This window comes from Pongo pygmaeus, chromosome 8, assembly GCF_028885625.2.
Source record: "Pongo pygmaeus isolate AG05252 chromosome 8, NHGRI_mPonPyg2-v2.0_pri, whole genome shotgun sequence".
Classification (NCBI taxonomy): domain Eukaryota; kingdom Metazoa; phylum Chordata; class Mammalia; order Primates; family Hominidae; genus Pongo; species Pongo pygmaeus.
In genome coordinates, this window is record NC_072381.2 from 29,862,584 (window position 1) to 29,888,316 (window position 25,733).

Genomic DNA, 25,733 nt, shown 5'->3' on the forward strand with positions numbered 1-25,733 from the left:
GGGTAGCTTCACTTGGCTGGAAAAAAAAAATCACTTACCCAAGGTTGTGTGCCTAGACTGTGCTGAGAAGCTGGGGGAAACAGAGAAACGTCTCAACCAGGGCATTTACAAACCAATGCCTGGGAGTACCATCAGACTTACCAAAGGACCCTCAGGTTAATATATTTGATAACATAGCCATCTGGCAGTTCGAAATGAAGTCACGTTTGTTTAAGAAAATTACAAATAAATGTGTTTTTGATTCAAGTTCATCTTCTTAGCCCCTTTTCCTAAGTATTTCTGAAATCTGCCCACTTCTCTCCATCACCACCACACCTTTATTCCAGGCCTGCCTCACCTCCCATGTCCATTAAACTCTCAGCCTCTCACTTGGTCTCTTTTGTTCCAATCTCTTTCCCCCAGCAACCTACTGTCCACGCCCACCCTGCATCTTCTCTGCCTCTAGTCCAATCCTGTCACTTCCCTGCTTAGCATCTCCCAGTATTTCCCCGTTCCTCCTCCTTCTCTATGGAACTCAGACTTCCAGCCTCCCCAAGGCTGGACTGGGTCGCTCCTGTGTGCTCAGTGGGCATGCTCACCCACCTTCCCTCCTTGATCTCACTTGGTGGCCTCACATCACACTTCTCTGAGGAAGAACTCTCTCAGACTACCACTAAATCTTCTCATCAAAACTGCTGACTTGAAGCTTGGACAAGAAGGTGGAAGAGAATATGGAAAAGAATTATCACATACCCCCACTAGACATCAACCATGTGTCTTTTTTGTGTTTTTTTTTTTTTTTCTCTTTGAGATGGAGTCTTGCTCCGTCACCTAGGCTGGAGTACAGTGGCACGATCTCAGCTCACTGTAGCCTCCACCAGTCAGGTTCAAGAGATTCTCAATTCTCGTGCCTCAGCACCCGAGTAGCTGGGACTACAGACGCCTGCCACCACACCCATCTAATTTTTCTGTTTTTAGTAGGGACAGGGGTTCTCTGTTTTGGCCAGGCTGGTCTCGAACTCCTGATCTCAAGTGATCCACCTGCCTCAGCCTCCCAAAGTGGTGGGATTACAGGCGTGAGCCACTGCGCTCGGCCCATCTCCTGCTAAATCTACAATCATCTCCCTCCACTGTTTCCCCTTTCTTCCCTCCAGGTACAATTGTCATGCATCCCTCCCCTGTCCAAGGTCAATTCCTATGCTCATGCCTTGCACACAATCCCTGCACCATCTCAGGGACTTCCTCCTTTTATTATCTCCTCTATCTCTAATCTCATCAAGCTTCCCCTTTCTCCTGGATTATTCCCATCAGCATGCAAACATTCCGAATGCTTTTCCTTGATCCTTTAGAGGATGTCCAGCTATCATTCCATTTGTCTGCTTTTTATGCCTAAAATTCATGGAAGAGTCAGCTGGGCATACCATCTCACCACCTCACCTCTTCTCCATGCCAGTCGGCCTCCCCCTTCTGCTGCTTGATTGTGACTCCTGCTCCAGGTGAGCAGTGACCTCCTCCTTGCCATACTCAGGGCTCAGCTTTCTTTTTTTTTCCTCTCTCTCTCTTTCTTTCTTTTTCTTCTCTTTTCTTTTTTTTTTTTTTGAGACAATGTTTCACTCTGTTGCCCAGGCTGGAGCGCAGTGGCGCGATCTTGGCTCCACCTTCCGGGTTCAAGTGATACTCCTGCCTCAGCCTGCCAAGTAGCTGGGATTACAGGAATGTACCACCATACCTGCTAATTTTTGTATTTTTAGTAAAGTTAGGGTGTCGCCATTTTGGCCAGGCTGGTCTTGAACTACTGACCTCAAGTCATCTGCCCATCTTGGCCTCCCAAAGTGCTGGGATTACAGGCATGAGCCACTGTGCCCGGCCTCAGCTTTCTGCCTTCATCTTGCTCCTTGCTCAAGGGCAGTCACCACCTCGCCGAGGTTTCTTTGTCTTTCCCAGTTCCCTCACTGGCTCCTCCTCCCCTCCTAACACAGCTGTATGACTGTGTTCCTGAGCCCTCCACTGCTCTTGCCATACTCTCTGTGGGTGGTCCCAACTTGACCCATGGCTTTAAATAGCATTTATTTGCTGGTGATTCCTGAATTTATAGCCTCAGCTTAGACCACTGTTCCTCTGAACTTCAGACTTGTGTATCCAACTGCCCACTCTCCACTCCCATGCAGCAATTTCACAAGCATCCCAAAGTTAATATGTCCCAGAATGAACTCTTGATTCCTGCCACTTCAATCTATTTCTCTCCTGTCTTCCCTGTCTCAATAAATCACACCTTCATCCACCTGTGGCTCCATTCAGAAACCTGGATGGCCTACGTGTCTTTTCCCCATACTTACCTTCATAGCCGGTTTGTCAGAAATTCCGGACTATTCTACCTCTAAAACACATCTTGAATCCGTCCACCTATTACCTCTTCTCTCACTATAGTCCAAGCCACCACCAGTTTTTTCTTCTCCTTCTTCTTCTTTTTTTTTGACGGGGGGGGAGTTGGGGGCTTGGGGGGGCATGGGTTTGCTCTGTTGTCCAGGCTGGAGTGCAGTGACACAATCATAGCTCACCATAGCCTCCACCTCCTGGCTCAAGCTATCCTCCCACCTCAGCCTCCCAGGCAGCTAGGACTACAGGCCAGTTAACTACTATGCTCAGTTAATCTTTAATTTTTTTTTTTTTGTAGAGACAAAGTCTTGCTATGTTGCCCAGGCTGGTCTCAAACTACTGTGCTTAGGTGATCTTCCTGCCTCGGCCACCCAAAATGCTGAGATTACAGGTGTCAGTCACTGTGCCCAGCTCACCATAAGCTTCTTATGTGATTTACCTGATTCCACTTGTGGAAGGCTTCAATTTCTTCCTACGCAGCATCCAGGGAAAGTGTGATGCCTGTATAAATCTTTCAATGGCTCCCCATTGCCCAGCTCATATGGCCCTACTTGGTTTGGCCCCTGCCTTTCTATGTAAGCCCTCCTTCTCTCACCATGTCTCTGCCCCTCCTCTTTCCACAACCCGTGGCTGGCCCTCCTCATATCTGTTTCACTGATTAATACTTAGTCTGTGGTAACTGCCCCAGTGCAGACACTGTGCAAATCAATATTTGTTTTGATTGTTGAACTTATTGCCACGTGTTAGATCCTAGAGTAACTAAGATGAACTAAAGAAAGCTTCCATCAAACAGGAGCTGTTAGTCAAGTAAGTGACACAAATGTGTACACAGAGAATATTTACAATTCATTGTGATGGGGTGAACACGAGGGGAAGCCAAGGAAAGGCTTCTCAGGGAAGGAACACTTGAATTGAGCTGAAGAACCTCCCGTAAATCTAAACCATCGCATAAAAACAATAACTTCAGGAAACAGAATGGAAAAATATGCTAAATTATTAATATTAGCATTCCTGGCTTTTAGCTTGGTAGAAGTTTTTTTCTTCCCTATTTTGATATTTCCAAATCTTTCAGCATGAATTATAAAAATAGTTTGCTTTTTTATGATAAAAAAGTTAAAAAAAAAACCTGGAAGAAATAGTTCTTACAAACACACACAAACACACACACACACACAATAAAATAAAAACAAATGAAAACAAACAAAAATCCCTGTTGAGCAATGCAAACACACATCACACTTTGATATTAATAAAATGAGACAAGCTGGGATATCTCATTGTGCATTTTCTCATGTGTTTCTGGAAGTCAGCTACAGGTACTAGAAATGAAGCTTCTTCTCAAAATAAATTTTCCGAAAACAACAACAAAAAAAATTGAAGAAAGAAGTGAGAAAAAGGATGAGAAATGTTGAAATCTTTTTACTGAGTTTATGAGTTGAGTGGGTAGCAGGGAAAGGATGGGTTGGGAGGGAACGGGGAGGAAAGGAAATAGGAGTTTTTGGTGATGTTCCACTCGTAAAAGTCAATGGATATTTTTCCAGGTACCAGCTAGTCCTTCCTGAAAATCCTCTAATGGCGACAGGCTGTGAAGCAGCAATAGGAAGATAAATGCTTTTCTGAAGAGTAATTTTAGTGCCGTGTGGAAAATGTGAAGGGGAAAAAAAATAAAGATCGAATGGAAAATCCATCCACGGGCCAACCCACACCACAGAAGCGTTGGGGACCTTGCGTGTCCTAATTAGCCCCTACACCCGGAGCAGCAGCCCCAGCAGAGGCCTCTCTCTGGGCAAATGCCCTCGTCCTTTGTGGGGGGCAGCCTGGGTAAAGAGCATTCATTTACTCCACATGCCCTGAGTGTGGCTATCATTTTGAGGGTGCAGAAGAATTGGAAAGTATAAAAAGCTAAGACCACCAAGCAGTGACCTTTTCCCCTTATTCTGCAATGCAAGTCTATTTTTCCATAATGGGTATTTAGATGTTTCTGAATGGAGCCTTCCTAATGCAGGCAGTGTTGCAGGGAAGCTGCTTGCAAACTCTAACCTCTCTCCAACTCAGCTTTTTTTCTACCCTAGTCAACCCTTTTGCAATCACGATGAAGTTCACGCAGATCTCACCAAGACTCATATCTCTTCCTTTTGTTTTCTCTCCGTGCTGAGATGATCCTCCTATAGTGCTCTTCGGAAGTTCAGAAATTTCCCATGCTCCTGTGGCAAGCTTTAGAGTTTCCAGTGCCGGAGCACCACCCAGCTGGCAGAAGCTAAAAACAAGATGGCGTCGTCATGAAATAAACCCTACTAGTATGTGGGGGATTCATAGCTTTCTCGAGAACCCTCTTCTTTGCTCATACAGCGTCTCTTCCAAGTCAGGGAATTTGAGATGATAGAAAATTCTAAGGATTTCCTGAGAGCTTCGTACTGAGACATCTTTAAATATCTAAGAGAAACATGGGCAACTGTAATTTCCTTCCTAGGACCACCTCATTAGATGATACTATTCTGTTTTAACAAGGGTAGCCAATGGCTGAAAATAAGAGTCACACCCCATGTTCAGAGCATTGCCATTTTATGTTTTGAGGTACAATTGACCCTTGAACAACTTGAAGGTTAGGGCGGTATGCATACTCCTCCATACTCCAAATTCTGTGTATAACTTTTGTCTTCCCAAAAACTTAACGACTCATAGTCCACTATTGACGGGAAACCTTATCCATAAGATAAACCGTTGATTAACATGTATTTTGTATGTTCTATGTATTTTGTACTGTATTCTTACAATAAAGTAAGCTAGAGAAAAGGAAATATTATTAAGCAAATTATAAGGAAGAGAAAATGTATTTGTTATTAAGTGGGAGTGGATCGTCATAAAGGTCTTCATTCTAGTTTTCTCTGTGTTGAGTAGGCTGGGGAGGAGGAGAGAGAGGAGAGGTTGGTTTTGCTGTCTCGGGTGTGGCAGGGGTGGAAGAAAATCCACATATAAGTGGAAACTTGCAGTTCAAGGGTCAACTGTATATTTTTTTTCCAGTCAAAGGGACTTTCTACTCCCACACAGGCAGTCATTGAGTTCTAATGGTTGACTTTTAAAACACAAAAACTGTAGGATCTACAGGAATAATTTCACATTTAATTGAAAACAGGAGACAATCCCAAAGGACTTAGCATAAAAGAGATGGTTCCTGGTCCAGTCTTAAGCCACCTGCTGTAATATGTTCAAAGTCCCTTTTTGGTCCTGATAGTCCAGGCAATAACTGGGAATGTTTACTACTCTTGTCTTTAATCCTTAGCCTAAGGGTTTGTCTGTTTCTGAATTTCAATTGTTGTCTTTTGAGGAGTTTCAGTCGGGTCTGGTTAGATGTAGAATTAAGTGGAACCTGATTTGAAGGAGTTTACTTTATTCCTTTGACTATAATTGAAAATGGTAGCTGGGACCAAGGGGGTGCTGACAAGATTGCTAGTTTGGCCTCTTGTGACCAAGAACCTGACTTGATGAAGCAGTGATGTGGGATTATTGCGTTTGAAATGATGAACTCACATAAGCTTTGGTACAGAAGTCGTCAAGAGCCTCAGGAGCACCAGGATCCAGCCTCGCCCAGCTGACTTAGGGAGAGCAATGGTTCCAGTTTGCTGGGGACTATTCTGGGTTTAAAAGGGAAAGTCTCAAGCTCTGGAAAACCCCTTAGTTCTGGGCAAACAGAAGAGTTGGTCACCTGGAATTTAAGTCTGAATGAATCAAAACCAAAAAACAACTAGGGAAACACTGATGATATGAGGTTTGAGTTTTCTTCCTGTGTGGGATGAACCCTGTTCACAATCATTTTACTAATTGGGGTGGAGAAGAATGAGAGAAAGGGAGGACAGGTGGAATATATATATACATATATATAGTTTTCGAGAAAGGGTCTCACTCTGTCGCCCAGGCTGGAGTGTGGGGGTGAGATCATGGCTCACTGCAACCTCCACCTCCTGAGCTCAAGTGATCCTCCTGCCTCAACCTCCAGGGTATCTGGGACTACAGGTATATGCCACCATGCTTGGTTAATTTTTTGTATTTTTGGTAGAGACCAGGTTTTGCCATGTTGCCCACACTGGTCTCGAACTCCTGGAGTCAGTGATCCGCCCACTTTGGCCTCCCAAAGTGTTGGGATTATAGATGTGAACCTCTGTGCCAGGCTTGCATACATACATATATATGTGTGTGTGTGTGTATATGTGTATATGTGTGCATATATGTATATGTGTGTTTGTGTGTGTGTATATGTGTGCGTATATGTATATGTGTGTTTGTGTGTGTATGTGTATATGTGTGCATATATGTATATGTGTGCGTATATGTATATGTGTGTATATGTGCGTGTATATGTATGTGTGTGTATATGTGTATATGTGTGCGTATATGTATATGTGTTTGTGTGTGTATATGTGTATATGTGTGCATATATGTATATGTGTGTTTGTGTGTGTGTATATGTGTGCGTATATGTATATGTGTGTTTGTGTGTGTATGTGTATATGTGTGCATATATGTATATGTGTGCGTATATGTATATGTGTGTATATGTGCGTGTATATGTATGTGTGTGTATATGTGTATATGTGTGCGTATATGTATATGTGTTTGTGTGCGTATATGTATATGTGTTTGTGTGTGTATATGTATATGTGTTTGTGTGTGTATATGTGTGCGTATATGTATATGTGTGTTTGTGTGTGTGTATATGTGTATATGTGTGCGTATATGTATATGTGTGTTTGTGTGTGTGTATATGTGTATATGTGTGTGTATATGTATATGTGTGTTTGTGTGTGTATACTTGCAATGAGACTGTGTTTTCAAGGCAGCCTGTCTTCAGTAGTGGCCAAGGTTAGAGAATGGACCAACTGTGATACCAATGGAGGTTGAGCCTAAGCTAAGGAAAGCAATTTGGGATGAAGAATGAGTCTTTCCTTCATTCTGTCTTTCCTTTCTTCCTTCCTCCTTCTTTTTTGTTTTTTAATTTATATATGCTGTGTAGACAGCAAGGCTGAAACCATCAGAATGTGGGAGAATCTCCTCCAGAGGCAGCCACCCTCTGTGCTCCAGTACTTGATGTGAGGGTTCATCATGGGTCTGTCGCTCCAGAAGACCAAGGTTGATTCGGGGGCTGTGGTCAGCCTTCATGATGGAACTTGGCCTTTTGGCCCCTTCATTGTGTTTGTGAATCTATCCTGGATAGTGACCAACTCTCATGGTTTGTCCAGAGCTAAGGGATCTTCAAAGGCTTGAGACTTGCAGGTTTGGGCTGTAATATTAATATTATTTATACCTCTTTCTCATCTGCAGGGGTTAAATTGAATCCAAATAGTGTGCTGTTTACCTCTATTTCTCTCCATCTTTACCCAATCAAAAGTGAGAGCATTATTCACTAAACTGTGATATATATGTGTGTATATATATATAATCAGTCTGGCTCTGTTGCCCAGGCTGGAGTGTAATGGTGTGATCTCGGCTCACTGCAACCTCTACCTCTCAGGTTCAAGTGATTCTCATGCCTCAGTCTCCCAGGCAGCTGGGACTACAGGCATGTGCCACCACGCTCAGCTAATTTTTGTATTTTTAGGGAGAGATGGGGTTTTGCCATATTTCCCATACTGGTCTCAAACTCCTGGCCTCAAGTGATCTGCCCACCTCAGCCTCCCAAAGTGCTGAGATTACAGGTGTGAGCCACTGTGCCCAGACCCACTGTGAATAATATAAAACCCAGATATGCCAGGGTTTCTAAAAAGGGAGATTCTTCCTGTTGGCAAAAATGGCAGGACTTGTAGTCTTGCTCGTTGAGTCTTTGACACCACTGTGTCAAAGTGGCGTCTAAGTGTTTGTATTTTTTGTGTTTTTGGTAGAGACCAGGTAGAGACCAGGTTTTATATTTTTTGTATTTTTTGTAACACTTAAACTTGAGTTCAACAAATGGAAAGGGACAATTGCAAGGATATAATTCTGAAGAGGAACATGATGTTAAATAATCTGGCTTATAAAATCATATCACTGCATTTTCCAATTACTTTCTCTTCTTGGTCACCTTCCCACTTGGCTTTACCCCTGTGTTCACGGGACCGTGGGCATGTTTGATCCTACCTCCTGGGAAGGCCTGCAAGAGAAGCAAAAGACAGAGGCCCATAAAGACAGAGGTATTCCTTCTCATTCCTTTTTTTTTTTGAGACAGGGTCTCACTCTGTTGCCCAGACCAGAGTATATCGGTGCAGTTACTGCTTACTGCAGCCTCAAACACCCAGGCTCAAGCAATCCTCCCACCTTGATCTCTCAAAGTAGTTGGGACCACAGGCATGCATCACAATGCCTGGCTTATTTTTAAATTTGTTGTAGAGACGGGAGTCTCACTATATTGCCCAGGCTGGCCTTGAACTCCTGACCTTAAGTGATCCTCCCACCTGGGCCTCCCAAAGTGTTGGGATTACAGGCGTGAGCCACCACACCATGCCCCCTCTCATTCCTATCTCGGGACATCTTCAGGGTTCCATTTTGCTTCTAAGATCCTTCCTCCTCTCCGATGCTGGGATGTCCACTCCCTGCAGGGAGGGGCTAACTCCCACCCTGAACTTTGACCACTCTTACTCCAAGTCCTCAGTAGGGCCAGCATCAGACTCTAGCAGAGCAAGCCCGATGGCCACACAAAAGGCAGACACCCCCATCAGAGGACAGGGGCATTGGGTTGTCATACGACACTTTCCTATTTTCCAGAGTATGGCATGCAGAATTTTTAAATAGAAATCAGGGAATGGAGAAATTATATAGCTGTGCATATGTGACTGTATCTTACCTGGACATCAGTTTGCCCTTTGCTTGTGGTAAAATGATATAGACGATATCGTCTTGAGGGGTCATGGAGATTTTCAGACTCTTTGAGCAGACCTTTGAGATCTTCCTTGGTGAAACCACTTCTTAGTGGATTAGTATCCTTATAAATTATGAAAACATGACACCTAACCATGAACGATGACCTCAACACAAATAAAATGATGAGAGTCAGGCTGCTGTGGACCTCAGAGGTTCTAGGGAGGTCTGTTCTCATGACCGCATGCATTTGAGTTGACCTAAAGATAAGAAAAATACACTTCAAAATATTAGGCTGCAGTTGCTTCACTGATCAAAAGGAGGCGGGAGTTGTTTTGAAGATTTCGTCTGGTTTCTACCGTGGTGGCATTGCAGGTCCACTTAGACTAGTTGTTTTGCATCCTCAGTCAACATATCCAGAAAGTGAAAGGGTCTGATGCCTGAAAAGAGAATAACAAAGCCCTCCAAGCTGGAGCAAATCTGACAACAAAACAGATTGCAGCAATAATAAGAAAAAAAATTCATTAAGCCAGACATGTTTGAAATACAGGGACTCCCTGTGGAACCACAATGAAGACAGACCAGACACAAAAGCATTCAGTGTCTCCACTGTAAAATCAAAGCTCCAGTTTATGGGGCGACTTTGAACATAGTTGAAGTAATAGGTTCATTATTCTGCCTAATTCCCACTTTTCACTGTGAAACAATGTTAAATGTTAGGATTTTTTGGAGGTATTAATTAACAAATACTGAGTTTCCATGAAATTTTTAGGGACATGTTTTATTTTCCCCATTAAAAATGTCAGCTATTTCTTTAATGTGGTTAATCTCCAGTGTTTTCCCAAAGAAGCAACTGATGATTAGACAGCAAAGTCAAACAGTTAATTTTAAGAATATGTGCTATGACCCAGAATTGGTGTGTAACGTTAGCTACAGATATAGAATCTGAAAGTGGGAACTGTCGTGGAATCTGGCAGGAAGAAGGTAGCACTTGGGCTAAAAGGAATCCAAAAATGAGTGTCATTGAAATTTTCACTACATCTTAAAATAATTTTTGAAATATTATTTAAAAATTTAATGAAAACCTTAGTTTACACAGAAATTTGACAAGTAAGTAAGATTTGTAACAGTTCGGTGGGAGGAGGGCAGGAAAAAATTTTGCCAAATTGGACTTTCCTTTAAAAGAATCTTTAGAATTAAAATGTTACCACTAATGATGACATAATATACTGGCAGAAGGAAGATATGTTGGAATGATGTTAAAATGAGCAAGTTCAACGTATTTCTTGGCGGTCTTATGATCACGGACGTGGGTTTATTAAAAAATTGTTCTTGTAATGATTATGGGGGAAATTGTAACCTCGAATATCAGACAGTCTAAATTTAAACATTTCTTTTTATAGGTTTCTGTGATAAATTGTTAATATAGCGCTCCTTAAATAGTTGGTTATTAAATATGGCTCTGGGTTGTACAATAAGAATAAATGCAGTATCACTTTAAATAATCTTAAAAAGACTAATATCCCAGATATTTAATTTTACCAACACAGGACCCTATAAAGACTTGCAGGGCAGACATATTTCCTTTTTTGCAGATTTAAGAAATGTAAGCTTTTGGCTTGCCTAAAGCTGAGAACCGCTGGAGTGAGTAGCCAGCTCTTCCTTCCTCTGGATCAGTGCCCACTGTGTTTTGGTGATTGAAGAAGATGCTTTTGCTTCTGGGTTGCTCTTGAATGAGACCTAAAGGTTTAAAAATATTCTTGGCCAGGGCTGGGTATGGTGGCTCATGACTGTAATCCCAGCACTTTGGGAGGCCGAGGTGGGTGGATCACAAGGTCAGGAGATCGAGACCATCCTGGCTAACATGGTGAAACCCCATCTCTACTAAAAATACAAAAAATTAGCCGAGCATGGTGGCGGGCGCCTGTAGTCCTAGCTACTCAGGAGGCTGAGGCAGGAGAATGGTGTGAACCTGGCAGGCGGAGCTTGCAGTGAGCCGAGATCGCGCCACTGCACTCCAGCCTGGGCGAAACAGCAAGACTCTGTCTCAAAAAAAAAAAGAAAAAAATTATTGGCCTAGTTTCAGGTCAAAAAAATAATGCATCCTCACTCCTTGCCATTCTGTAGTGAATGAATGCACTATAAATCTTCATTTAACTTTTTTTTTTAATTACAACTTTTTTTAGAGACAGACAGGGTCTTGCTCTGTTGTCAGGCTGGAGTGCAGTGGTGCAATCATAGCTCACCGCAGCCTCCATCTCTTGGGCTTAAGTGATCATTGACCTTGGCCTCCCGAGTAGCTGGGACTATAAGTGTGCACCACCATGCCTGGCTAATTTTTGTTTTTCTTTGTAGATTCAGGACCTTGCTATGTTGCCCAGGCTGGTCTTGAGTTTTTGATCTCAAGCAATTCTCCTGCCACGGCCTCCCAAAGCTCTGAGATTACAGGAGTGAGCCACCATGCCTGGCCCTAATTCTTCATTTTAATATATAAAATCTAGGTGCCCTTTTGTGTCCTATCTGTGGAATTGCCTGGTTTTATTCACCTGTATTATATTTCCATCTGAGGGGAGTCCTAAGTTGCTACTATGATCAATGAATAATTTATCACTCACCATCATTTATTGAGCATATGCTGAAAACAAGTTGGCAAAGAACCGAGAATGAACTGCAGATATTTAAAGAACTTTTAGAATGATGGAAATTCTTGTAAAAGGGCTTTTGGGGAACAGTCTTTCATTATTAGACAAAAGAGGTTTTGTCTAATAGGCAAAGTATGGAGTTTGGGAGAAAGGTAAGGTGAGGATGTTACTTTGGGTGTCCCCAGCATGGAATCAGTCATCTAGGGTGTGAAAATGGATGGAAAAGAAAAGCTGATGTCTGAAAACTGTAGTCTAGCGATGCCAGAGTGTAGAGCAGGGCTCCCTTTCTGGCTGCACAGAAGTTTAAAATCATATAGCCTTGGAAGCCAAACTTAGGAAGTGTTCAGGAAAGGGAGATTGTTCAGCAGTGCCAAGCACAGCAGACGCAACAAATAAGACAACATTGGCCATTCATTTTGTCAATGGGGAGGTCGTTTTGACCTTGACAAGGGCAGTTTCTGTGGACTAGTGAAGATGAAAGTCTAAATGGAGTATATATTTTTTAATTTTAATTTTTTGAGGCAAGGTCTCACTCTGTCACCGAGACTGGAGTGCAGTGGCACGAACGCAGCCCACTGTAGCCTCCACCTCCTGGGCTCAAGTGATCCTGTCTCCTGGGCCTACCAAAGGGCTGGGATTATAGGCGTGAGCCACTGTGCCCTGCCTAAATGGAGTATTTTCATGAGAGGATAAGAAAGGAGAAAAGAAAGATGGTCAACACAGATAATTCTTTAGAGAAGTTTTATTACAAAAGGGAACAGAATATGGGAGGTGCATTGAGGGACTTGGAGTTAAGGGATTTTTTTTTTTTAAAGATGGTAAAAAGTTGCAGCCTGTTTTTCTGGTTTTGTTTTCTTTTTTAGAGACAGGGTCTCGCTTTCTCACCCAGGCTAGAGTGCAGTGGTGGGACTGTAGCTCACTGCAGCCTTGAATGCCTTTGCTTAACCAATCCTCCCACCTTAGCTCCCTGAATAGCTGGGACTACAGGTGCACACCACCTTGCCCAGCTAATCTTTTCTATTTTTTTTTTTTTTTTTTGAGACAGGATCTCACTACATTGCCCAGGCTGAGCTTGAACTCCTGGGCTCAAGCGATCTATCTGCCACGACTCTCAAAGTGCTGGGATTACAGGTGTGAGCTACTGCACGGCCAAGGTTTTTGATATTATTGTGGCTAATGTCATCAACTCCTCAATATTCACTCCACTACAATGGATTAGCCTAAGCCAATCATGGTGACTGTGCAACTCATGCCAATGATGGGTTTCGGAATACACGAGTGACCTCACTTTAATTGATGGATATGAAAAGAATTCTAACGCAAATGTGGAGAGCTGGCTTGAGGGAGACTTCAGGGAAAAGTTCTAAATTCCTTTACAAACCATTGAAGAAGAGATGATTCCTCCTCTTCTTTCTCTAGATGTTTTTAATTGTGAGGCCTGATTCAGCCATCTTATCTGATTCAGCTGATTCAGCCATCTTATCTGATTCAGCTGATTCAGCCATCTTATCTGATTCAGCTGATTCAGCCATCTTATCTGATTCAGCTGATTCAGCCATCGTATCTCCAGTCTGTGACTGAGGCTAATACACATGGAGATCCAAGGGGAAAGAAATGCAAAGAAGTGGACCCGGAGCCTGACATATCATGCCTCAGGTAAACCTTCTCTTTAGGCTTTTTGTGATGTGAGCTAAAAAATTTCCTTACTTTACAGCTACTTTTAGTTGTGATTTCCTGTTACTCGCACCTGAAAACATCCTACTGATACTGATAAGTCCTGAAACATTGCTCTTCAGAAAGCTGTGTACATGCACACCTTGAAAAGATGCCACAATATGTTGCAATACATCCTTAAAATAAATAATAAATACTTAGGTTTCAATAAATCTAAATGCCATTTTGTACAATGAGTGTGTTTGTCAGTAAGACTTTTTGTCAAAATTAGTCTGATCAACTTTTGAAGTGTTGTGTGTATCAGGGGCCCAGTAAGTATTTGCTGGCTACACGTGACTGATGCTATCGGGAGGGTACCGGGGAGAGGTTTGCTCTGTGGCCTTGGGCCTCAGGGTGGAGGCAGGTTGTGTGAAGCCACTAATGTTGAAGGCAGTGTCACTCTTGATGGATCACATTTTGAAACTAGTTTTTGAATATCTCTTGAATCTTTTCTCTCAATTCCCAGAGAGTCTGCCTTTGTTTACCCCCTTATAATATCTTCACTGGATTCTTGCCAAGACATTCTAACTGTGCTATCCTGAGACTTCCCACTCCTCTGCTACAAGACAGTCTTATTCCTCAGCACTCTCTCCTTGTAGGTTAAGTCCCTTCCAAGATCCTTCCAAGTTCCTTCCTTACAAACATAAGCAATATGGTGCTCTCATTCTTCTGGTTTCCTGGATATTCCTGATATCTCTGCATCTTTGGGTTGCACACCCTTTGACCTTTGAGCTGGATACAGAAGACATGCACTACAACTTGATGGAGGAATGACTAGGGCAACCAGCAGTATATGCATGGTTGTCTGAAAAAACAAATTTGGTATGAACTGCTTCAGGACAGAAATGGAAAGCTGGAGGCCTGGGAAGTGAATTATGCCAGCAGGCAAGTTATCTAAAAAAATATTTTTTTGTTTTTTGTTTTTTTTCACTCTGTTGCCCAGGCTGGAGTGCAGTGGTGCAGTCTCAGCTCACTGCAACCTCCACCTCCTGGGTTCAAGTGATTCCCCTGCCTCAGCCTCCTGAGTAGCTGGGATTACAGGCACCCGCCACCACGCCCGGCTAATTTTTGTATTTTTGATAGAGATGAGGCTTCACCATGTTGGCCAGGCTGGTCTCCAACTCCTGACCTCAAGTGATCTGCCTGCGTTGGCCTCCCAGAGTGTTAGGATTACAGGCATGAGCCACTGCGCCCAGCCTAAAAAATGTTTTGAACAGGTTGCCGGCATTAAGAAATTGGGAGATTTTATATTCAATCATCTGGATTTCTGGCTTCTTTTGACGTCATTGGGCTCATTCCCAAAGAGCAGTAGCCAGTTGGGGCCCACTAGGGTCCCTCCTTCTGGGGGTTCTCAGTTTGACTCATTCCTCAGCCAGCCTTTCTGTTACCTGTGTGGTGCACTCAGCCTTAGCTTTGGGATTATTCCAGAACTTCCAATGCTCTGCTCTTATGTGTTCATGGTCCAGGTCTCTGTGGACTGTGTCAGAGGCCATCACTGCCCTAGTTTGGGTATCAAAAGCTCCATTATACGTTTGTCCTTTGGTGCCCAAATGCCTCCTTGTTTCCTGCAACAAGCCAAAATTTGGAAACCTGGTTTCTGATTAGAGCTCAGCTTTCTTTTGAAGTCTCTCACTTTTCTGAATTCTTCTCACTTTTCAGAGTGTCAGCATCCTTATTTGTAAAATACATTATCTGGACAGATGAGTTGTGAGGTTGTGGACTGTATGTGGTTATTGTAAATTTATTCTGAAACGTGTCTGCGTGTTATGTGTCCCTTAGTTGAAGGGTACAGAGCTGGTGGGGAGCGTCCTCTATCTAGCAGGACCCTTGCCTGACATGGGGGATAACGGCCTATTTCCGTCCTGTCAAACCTGAAGCCTGGGGAATTTCTGAAATACTGAAACCCACTCCTTTGGCTTATGGCTCCGTGTAAGCTGTAAAACACACACTCAACACTTGATACTTTTCATTACGATGAAAGGACTCTCAAGTGCAAGTGACAGAGTATGTTGATCTACGGTTAGGGGCATAACACTGTGCTTGACTGTCTTCAGAAGAGTTTTGCCCAGTTGTGGCTTTAACTTGACATCCAGACAACAAAGCTCCCTGATCACATTTAATAAGAAAATTTAATAACCCCTTATTGAGTATTTCTGCTACCCCATAGATTAACCTTTAACAAATGAAGTTTTCATTGCCACACAGCCTCAAGAATGTTCTCTCTGTGATGAATGTGTCTAAATTTGTGTGGACATTAGGACTCCGGAGGCTGGGAAAGTCCCATTGTGTGTGGAAAAGTTCCCAGGGAGCCAGCTCCAGTGGAACTGATGTCACCAAGACACTAGGAATGACTTCCAGAGCCGACAGCCTCCTAATCACACTCATCCACACTAAATTACAACGTACAGGAGAAACCCATTTCTCCGGGTGTTATATACTAGACACACATAAGCAGCCAAATAATTTCCCCAAGATTTTTCAATACATGGTCATCTATTTAAAAATGGAATGATGGACCGGGTGTGCTAGCTCACACCTGTAATCTCAGCACTTTGGGAGGCTGAAGCGGGAAGATTGCTTGAGCCTAGGAGTTCGAGACCAGCCTGGGTAACATAGCAAGACCTCATCTCTACTAAAGATTAAAAAAAAAATAGCTAGGCATGTGTGCCTGTAGTCCCTGCTACATAGGAGGTTGTTGTGGGAGGATAGCTTGAGCCCAGGACTTTGAGGCTGCAGTGAGCTATGATTGTGCCACTGCACTCTAGCCTGAGTGATGGAGTGAGCCCCTGTCTCGAGAAATAAAATAAAAATCGAACAATGGGTTACTGTGGGTCACAGCAGCACAGCAGTTGTTGGGAGTGTTCGTGATAATGTGATGCGACAGTTGGTGTTGTCATGGAGACTAATCCACAGTATATGGACAAGAAAAAGAGTCAAAAAATGTCCGTATTTTATTTTGTGAATACCTTATAAGCATTATGAAACAATGCTTATTTACCATTTAGCAGGAGATACTCTAGATGTACAAGCTTGAAGAGAATTTGAAAGAAAGAACTGATAACACCGCAGGATCTTTCCCAAGAGCTGTTGCATCACTGTTTCCTGGGGTTTAACTGGATGATATCACAACAAATCCTTCTACATGATTTTGTCATACTGCTCCCTGTAGATCAGAGAAATTTTGATTTACAATCATTTTTATTTATGATTATGAATGATGGCTTTGAAGATCTTTTAAGACAATGAATGTGTAATGGAAATTTCTATTCCTTTCAGGTTATGTTGGATAAGTACACACCTTGAATTATGTTTAGTCTCTATTATTTAAGGTTTAATTACTGTTGTGATTTTTTTTTTCATTTTCAGGTAAGCCTAGAATTGTATGATTGGAACTCAATGACGGTAAGTACTTATTACACGCCACAGTGTGTCTGCATGATAGATGATATATTTTTATTAACTGAAAAAGTTTTCTAGTATATATACATATACACACACACACACACGTGTACTTAGCACTTATTCTAACGAAACTTTACATTCCTTATTATATACTATACCTTATGTGCTCAAAGTGCCTTTTTGCACCCTTGGATCTGTTTGAAATCAAGATTTCTGGCTTGTAGATGTATTTTTAACTGGGAACAGATGAGCCCCTGGCCACCCGGGTGAATTATTTGGGACTGTGGTGTGTGCCACTTTGGCACTCTGCACCCTACGTGTTTCTTCTGCTTCTCTGGGGAGGTGATTGGTGAGTCTTAGGGAGGGGCCAGGACAAAGGTCCTGTGGCCTGGGGAGGACAGGTTATAGTTTAAGCTAACACCCTATACATGCTAGGAAGTCACCAAGGAAGGAAGTGGCCTTGTCCCCCGGGGGAGTTTGCATTTGTGTGCCTGTGGCTTGTGACGTACCCAGGGTGACTAGAGAGAATGGCTAGGTCCTGGAGCAGTCTTACCTTTTAAATTTTAAGTTAATTATTACTTTTTGAAAGGAAGCTTCCCTGTGTTGTGCAGGCTGGCCTCGACCTCCTGGGCTCAAATGATCCCCTAATCTCAAGTGATCCTCAGGCTGAGATGACAGTAGCTGGGACGACAGGCATGGGCCACTGTACTAATCCTTTTTCATACTGCTATGAAGAAATATCTGAGACTGGGTAATTCACAGAAAAAAAAAAGAAGTTTAATGGACTCACAGCTCCACACGGCTGGGGAGGCCTCATAATCATGGGGGAAGGTGAAAGAGGAGCAAAGTCATGTCTTACATGGCAGCAGGCAGGAGAGGGGGTGCAGGGGAACTCCCCTTTATAAAACCATCAGATCTCATGAGACTTGTTCACTATCACAAGAACAGTATGAGAAAAACCCATCCCCATTATTCAATTACCTCCCATCAGGTCCCTCCCATGACATGTGGGGATTATGAGAACTATAATTTAAGATGAGATTTGGGTAGGGACACAGCCAAACCTATCAGCCACTGTGCCCGGCCAAGCCTACAGCACCCAGTATTTCCAGGTGGTCTCCCATCCAAATACAAACCAGGCCCAAACCTGCTTAGCTTCTGAGTTTGGATGAGATCAGGTGCATTATCTTCAAGATGTAATATTTGCACCATCAATTCTAGCTTCTACACAATGTGCAGGGACATTGAATAGATCTTGTCCAAATCCCAATTTTTCTCTGTCAAGCATTGCCTCATCCTATAGCAGGAATGAGATAGAGAACATAATGCCACGGTTCAACCACCCTAGAGTGACAGAAAAATGAGATGGGTGGAGATAAATACTACTACAAAAGCTCTCCTGTTTCCTAAGTGCTCAGCATTCTATAGCAGATGGAAATAAAATGGGCATCTATTCTGGACTCCAATGTTACCTTGTCCAGGACTTTGTGACTGTCATCGAGGTATGACTACATACCTGTGTCCAGTTAACAACCAAAATAAGAGCAATGTCTCCTTCCGATCTCCACTTCCCCTACTTGGAGGATGTGTGTGTGGGGGGAAAGATTGCCTGCTGAACCTCCACACAACTTTGGACCCCAACATCCCTCTCAAATTTGCACTTGCTGTTTCAGGTCAGTTAAGCTGATATTAATGTTCCTTCTCATCTATTCCCCTCCCTTTTTGACGTAAAAAAACAAAAAACAAAAAACTTTCATTCCCTTGCTTAAGGCCAGATGCCATGAATGAAGAGGGCTGGTGAACAGTGAATATGTGGCACAGTGGCTTACGCCTGTAATCCCAGCACTTTGGGAGGCCAAGGCAGTAGGATCACCTGAGGTCAGGAGTTCGAGACCAGCCTTGACCACATGGCGAAACCCTGTCTCTACTAAAAATACAAAAAGTAGCCAAGCATGGTGGCAGGCACCTGTAGTCCCAGCTACTGGGGAGGCTGAGGCAGGAGAATCTCTTGAACCTGGGAGATGGATGTTGCAGCGAGCAGAGATCGTGCCATTGTACTCCAGCCTGGGCGAGAGAGACTCCATCAAAACAAAACAAAACAAAACAAAAACCCAGTGAATATGCGTGAGGGAGAAGCTTTACTATCTTGTGAATAAAAGGAAATGTGTTCTGAAGGCATCAGGTAACTTATCTTTGAATCTCTGGGACATTGTCACAGGACTGTGGGGCGTTTAAGCCCAGACAGAACTGTCTGAGATTATTAAACGAAGGAGTCCCGCATTCATGGTGACTCAACCTGTTAGCACTTCCTTTCTTCTGGGATCCAGCCTGTTGTGGCCTCTTTAGTATCAGCAGTGGCTGTGCAGAACATTGCCAAGCCCTTAGCAACCTATTCAGCAGCTCTGTGGGGATGGCTGGGGAGCCCCAGGCTTGCAAATGCAACTGTGAGTCAGCCTGGAAAGTCGGCACCATGGTGCCCTCTCCCTGCCAGGCTCCTTCCAAGAAATTCCCAGCTACCCTGCTGTTTATTAAACAGCTCAGTAAAGAAAGCACAGGGGGCAAAACAGCCATCCTATATGAGCAGAAGGCATTCACAAGTTGCCAGAGTGATTTTGTCCGAGTGTTTGGCCTGGAGGTGGCTGAAAGAGGAATAATGAAACAGAACGGGCGGTCCGAGCGGACATGAAACAGCGATTACACAGTGGGTATTTCTTTGTAGTTAGGCACTCTCTTTGCCAGCATGAAACTCAACTTGAACTTACTCAACAGTTTAAAGTCAGGGGATTCCAGAGACTTAGCTTTGGAAAACACGTGAAGAAATGTTCGGAGGCAATGCTGACATTTATAAGGCTGATGCGAAAGATCGCATGTGTGAATGGAAATGCTTTATCATTATGGATTTATCCTCTAATGATGCATGCTTGTAAAGCAGTATCCTGAAGCAATGGAGATATTAAAATACATAAAAAATTATCAATAATTTTATACACACACACATCCAAAATCAGCTGCATTTTTACAGATTAGCTATTTAACTGGTCAAGGGCAGTTAGGCTTAATTAATGTGAACTTAGCCACTAAAGTTAATAAATTCTCCCATGGGAGCTATGAATCGAGAGGGTGAAAGGAAGTTGTCTATTTAACAGCTAATTAAATCACTAGCGTTTTCCAACAGTATCATTTTCTGGGTTTTGCAAGCTAACAAGGAAGCATCACTTTGATTTTTTTTTTTTTAATCAAGAAGATTTAAGATAATTTTTGCTCTGTAAAGCAACAAAAAAAATAATTCATATAGACTTCATGGAAGATTTGTTTGTTTGTTTGTTTTTAAAAAAGCCTTAACTATTATAAGTATTTCCCTAGTTGCCTGTAATCTAAAAAGTCAAGACATTTGCTATTGGATTAACAATGCTTTGACTGACTCACATACTGATTTTGAGTTATTATTTCAGCTAAGATGAAAGAAAGTTTCATAAAGAAGGCAGTGAAAACCCAGGATCCCTGGCCCCCAGGGTGGTTTTGTGGTAATGAGTTAAGAGGTTAGGGAGCTTTAATCAGTGACTTTGGCATCTTTACTCAATATATGAAAGAATTACGAAGGTTCCTTAGGTACTGTTCTTCCTCCCAAGGAGGGAGCTTAAAACTCAAAAACTTAAGGATTTAAGTGCATTGATTAAAATTCAGTTGTGAGAGAGGGGAGAATTCCTGTTTGAGAATTCCCTGCATAATCATTTGACAATCACTATAAGACTTTCTTGTAACACTTTATGGAGGTAAATTTAAATATAGTAAAGTGAAAAAAATCTAAGGCAAAAAATGTGATGACTTTTATACATATGCTTATAACCACGTGACTAGCACACAGTTCTGTGTTCCTCAGCTGAGTGCGATTCTAGTCTTTAAGAGAAGGTTTTTGTTCTGCTTGTTTTTTTTTTTTTTTCTTTTTAACAGCCTGGCACTTAAAGTGAGCCAAATATTTCACCAGGTATAGTCAGCTGTAGAACTAGTGATCTTGTCCAATGCTGTAAGAAAAATAGGCTGTGATTAAACTTGTTAAGTAATAATGGTTTACTGGGGCTGGGCACAGTGGCTCACACCTGTAATCCCAGCACTTTGGGAGGCCGAGGCAGGTAGATCACCTGAGATCAGGAGTTTGAGACCAGGCTGGCCAACATGGTGAAACCCTATCTCTACTAAAAATGCCCAATTAGCCGGCGTGGTGGCACATGCCTGTAATCCCAGCTACTCCGGAGGCTAAGGCAGGAGAATTGCTGGAACCCAGGAGGTGGAGGTTGCAGTGAGCCAAGATCATGCCATTGCATGCCAGCCTGGGCAACAAGAGCAAAACTCCATCTCAAAAAAAGAAAAAAAAAGAAGAAGTAATAACGGTTTATTGGACTTGATTTTGGTACCTCCTTGAAAGATTTTGAAGAGCAATTTTGAGCATGTGAATTTTTGCAATAAGAGATTATTTTACTCCTTCCTAAGATAGGATTCCCCTATAGTCTCAGGATAGTTCTTTGAATAGTATATTTCAGCCTCAGGGAATCACATTTTAGTACTTCATTTTATAGTGGGTGGATGAAAATTTCATTATGGGTGTTCATCAGTTCTCATAATTTAAAATCATAAATTAAAAATCACTAATTTAAAAGGGTTTAATGTCTCCATTGTGGAAGGCATTTGGGAGCTTGGCGTTTGAGTTAGTTTCCTGACCCAAAGGCTTAGACAGTGGAAGTATCATTTCCCTAGTCTCCAGCATTCTTTAAAAACAGGATTACAAGAGATAATATATGCAGTGCCTGGCACACAGCAGTGGGGAGAGCAAATGTAAACTCTTTCCTCTTTCCTCACCATCCTTCTCCTCCTTGATTCCACTTCTAAATGCCACAGCTGAGTACTGGTAGCTGTGAATAGATCAAGAGATGTCAGACAGTGGAGACAGGTGAATCTTGAGTTAAGGCGAAGATGAGGGTGAGGTGTTGGTGGAGAACATAGGTAGGTTCAGGTTCTAGAAGGCGAACTGGTCTGGTGTCCTGAAATATAAACCTTATTGGCAAACATAGGCAAGAGAAAGTCCAAGTGATGAGAGTTGATGTTAAGCACCAATGGATATTGGGAAACAGTTGAGCAATGGCGATTAGTTGAGCACAATCATTCCATTCAATTCAACGAACACTTATGGAGTCCTTTCTATGTGCAACTAAATGCTCTAAGATTTCTGAGTTAGGAACAGCCTAGCATGTGGCAAGTATAATTGATGGCTGATTGCTGACCTTGGGCAAAGACAATCAATCTCTGCTCTGGCTTGAGTAATCTGGTTTGGGTAGATAAGGATCACAGTGAGCACTGTGTTTGGGGAGGGTGTAGAGTGGGGGATGACACATTTCTGCATGTGCTGATGGTTGCAACCAAAGACAGGGCTTCTGAGAGACATATGTTGTAAATGTTCCATCTGGTTGGGCTGTTCCCATTTGTATCTGTCTCCCTCTGGTGCTAGATTTTTTTGGTTTTATGTGTTTCTAAAACAGAATCCGGTCAATTCCCTCTGAGGTCTTCAACTGGAGTTTGGGTTGGGAGGGCCATGGTGTGTAGGGTTTGGAGCCACGTGGGGCCTGCCAGCCCTATTAAGTTGCATTCTTTTGAAGTGTGTATCTCCCCTTGCTCCAGCCCTGTTCCCCACCTGTGAAGCAGCTTTTGACTTCCATATTATGGAATATTATGCACATAAGAGAAAAGAGCTTCATTTTATTTTCTGTTTTTTTCCATACTTCGTCAACAATTAACCATGTTAGAAAAAGTAGAGCTGAAATAATCCCATCAGGAATTGGCGCTGGGTTTCTGGAAAACTTAGCCCTAACCACCTCTTTTATTTAGTGTGTTTGTCTAGGAATTGAGAAAAGCTTGAGTGTTGGTTTATCTTATGTTTCCAACTAAGAGTAATTTCATAAATACTAGAAACCTTGCAGGGAAAAAACCTATTTTCATAAAATGATTAATGCACCAGGCAAGGGAAATTCAAATGAGGCACTAGGCAAGAGAAATTTGAATGAGTGGAGACTAGAATTGGGCTCCTTGATCTTTTTCTGCATGCAGCACTTCTTTTATTTGGAAGCAATCCTCAAAGTTTGGAAATCTGTTTAGGTTATGAAACCCAGTATTCAGATGACTGTCACATCTTCATTAAACAAAACAAAACACAATTTTGTGTCTTCTGAACTGAAGAGTTCCCTCTATGGAGTAGGGGATGTGGTGGGCTCTCTAGCCTATGAATATAGGATCTAACTGCACACATCCCTTTATGCTGAGGGGCCTCCCAGTTATAAGGCTGATGTTGTTTTTTATGACAAGAAACTATTTGCAAAATTTGATTTAGGAACCAATTAGCTAAATTTAAGATTATGGAAATGAACCAGAAAGAGAAGCCTCTGATAAACAACTTCGGCTATTGGGAGGCGGACCCCTCACATCCCATGGGGCCTCCAATCAGAGGCCTCGAGAGAATCGCTAGGAAGCCTGAGAATGGGTGAGGCCTGGGCCCCTGGAGACTGCTCCTGGCCCCTGGCCTTCCTCTGCTTTGGGAGAGACCACCCTGTCCTGGAAACGTGCTCCGTGGTGACGCCACGGCGCAGGGTTGGCCTTCTGGAGTCCATGTCTCTGGAAGGCGCATCCACATCCCGCTTCTAGTTCACACTGAGTGAGGCTGGGAGAGGGTTTCCAGGGGCACTTCCGTTTCAGCTTGTTTCTATTTTAATGCCTGGAGACAATTAAAGACCAATGTCTGGTGCCAGTATTTTTTTTTTTTTTTCCACAGTTCACGCTATTCTTAGAAACAGTTGAGCCAGTGGCGGTGGAGTCTGAAGGCTCTGGAATCTTTTCCTTCGTGTGGCAGCAACTTATTTTTCCTGCGGAGGCTCGGTGGTGCTTTTCTTGGGCTCAGGATTGCGGCTTGGATGGCTCATTCCCTGGGAGTGCACACACTGAGCCCTTTGGAAAGGCAGCAGCAGGACAAGGATCAGTGGCAGGCAAAGAGGCAAAAAAAGCAGGACCCGGGTTCCATAGGCAACTGCTTTATTTACAGTTCCAAAAACGGTGCTTGTTCAACTATCTTGAACTTTTGTAGAAGTTCAAACTTGGAAATTGTAGTGATGAAATGAGAGCTGTGTTTTAAAAATTACTTTTAACTGTCTATGAAGCAAGTCTACATTTTGGCAAAATGGGCTGCTTTTAATCTGGTCATGTGGGATTTAAAAAAAAATTTAATTCAGCTGGATTTTGCAAAGCCCTTGCATTGTATGACATGAGGTTATTTAAGGTATAATTTTGTCTTCAAAGAGAAGAAATAAGACACACGCATGGTTTTTTAAAGTAAAAATAATGAGGGAATGTTATTACCTAAGAGCATATATTAGAAAGCTCACTTGCAGTGATATTGAACTGGGAACATTCCAGAAGGATTCCACGTGAAGCAGTGTTTGCTTTTGTATGTTTGAAATGCTCCATAATGAAATTGAAAAACTGTAAGAGCAAAAGAAATAATAATACGGATTATGAAGTAATTAAAATGAAGCAGAGAAAAAACCTGTAGGATGCAGCCTAAATAAATGATACTTTAAATCAAGCTTATCCAACCCATGTCTTGTAGGCCGCAATGTGGCCTAGGACATATTTGAATGCGGCCCAACACAAATTCGTAAACTTTCTTAAAATATTGTGAGACTTTTTTTTTTTTTTTTAGCTCATCAGCTATCATTAGTGTTAGTGTATTTTACGTGTGGCCCAAGACAATTCTTCTTCTTCTGATGTGGCCCAGGGAAGCCAAAAGACTGGCCACCTCTGGTTTAAATAAACATTTACAGCCTCAGTCACATATATTAGAAAATTAGAAAGACTGAAAAATTTGCCAGCTATGTGCTTGACACAGTACAATAGAAAAACAACAGCAAAGCAAGCAGAAAGAAGTCAGAAGAAGGAAGGAAACCATAAAGATAAGGAGAGCAATTAATGAGCTAGAAAACAAAGTAATAATGCAGAAAATCAACCCAACTAAAAGCCGGTTCCTTGAAAAGAGTGATAAAGCCATATCTGGCAAGAATGACCAAGGACGAGAGAAGAAAAAGCATGAAAAAGAAACAGAGCATAACTACTGATGGAGATTTTAAAGCCTGTAAGAGAATATTATGGACAAATTCCTGACAATACATTTGGAAACAGAGAAATCAGACAATCTCCTAGAAAAATATTAATTACAAAAACTGATGAAAGAAAAAGCTGGAATATACCTATAATCAACAAAAGAAGTGAATCAAGTTAATAATCTACAGCCTTCCTTTCCCGGATGCCTCCCTCTCCAAAAAACAGGCCAGACACAGCCAAGTTTACAAAATCTTCAAAGAACAGATAAGCACTACTTTGTATAAACTTTTTCAAAGAATAGAAAAAGGACAACTTCCCACATCATTTTGTATGCATAACCTTGATAATAAAACTGAACAAGTAAAGTAGAGTGTAGCAAAATTATAGGTCATTGTTAATTATGAAATGAGTGTAATGATCTTAAATAAAATATTAGTAAACCAAATCTATCAAAATATTTAAATAATACATTTTTGACCAGTTAGTGTTTATCCTAATGTGGCAGGATGGTTTACATTAGGAAATCTTTTTAATGTAATTCACCACATCTGTACATTTAAAGATGTTCAAATGTTACTATACATTGCTTACCGTTTTATGTCTGTAAAATATAAAAATATAGTCAATTACTGTCTATCTCTGGTGATGGAGAGTAAACAA

General features: G+C 42.2%; 1 protein-coding gene across 1 annotated transcript in view; it reads left to right on the forward strand.

Annotated features, from left to right (window-relative positions):
• The window catches only part of LOC129006610 (putative uncharacterized protein C10orf126), a 35,989-nt gene extending 10,471 nt beyond the window's left edge, over positions 1-25,518 (forward strand). The window contains exons 4-5 of the mRNA XM_054436471.1: positions 16,902-16,937; positions 23,752-25,518. Of these exons, the coding sequence (XP_054292446.1) occupies positions 16,902-16,937; positions 23,752-24,060 (345 nt within the window). The 3' untranslated portion in view covers positions 24,061-25,518. The remainder of the gene's footprint in view (positions 1-16,901; positions 16,938-23,751) is intronic.
• Positions 25,519-25,733: the final 215 nt, after the last annotated feature.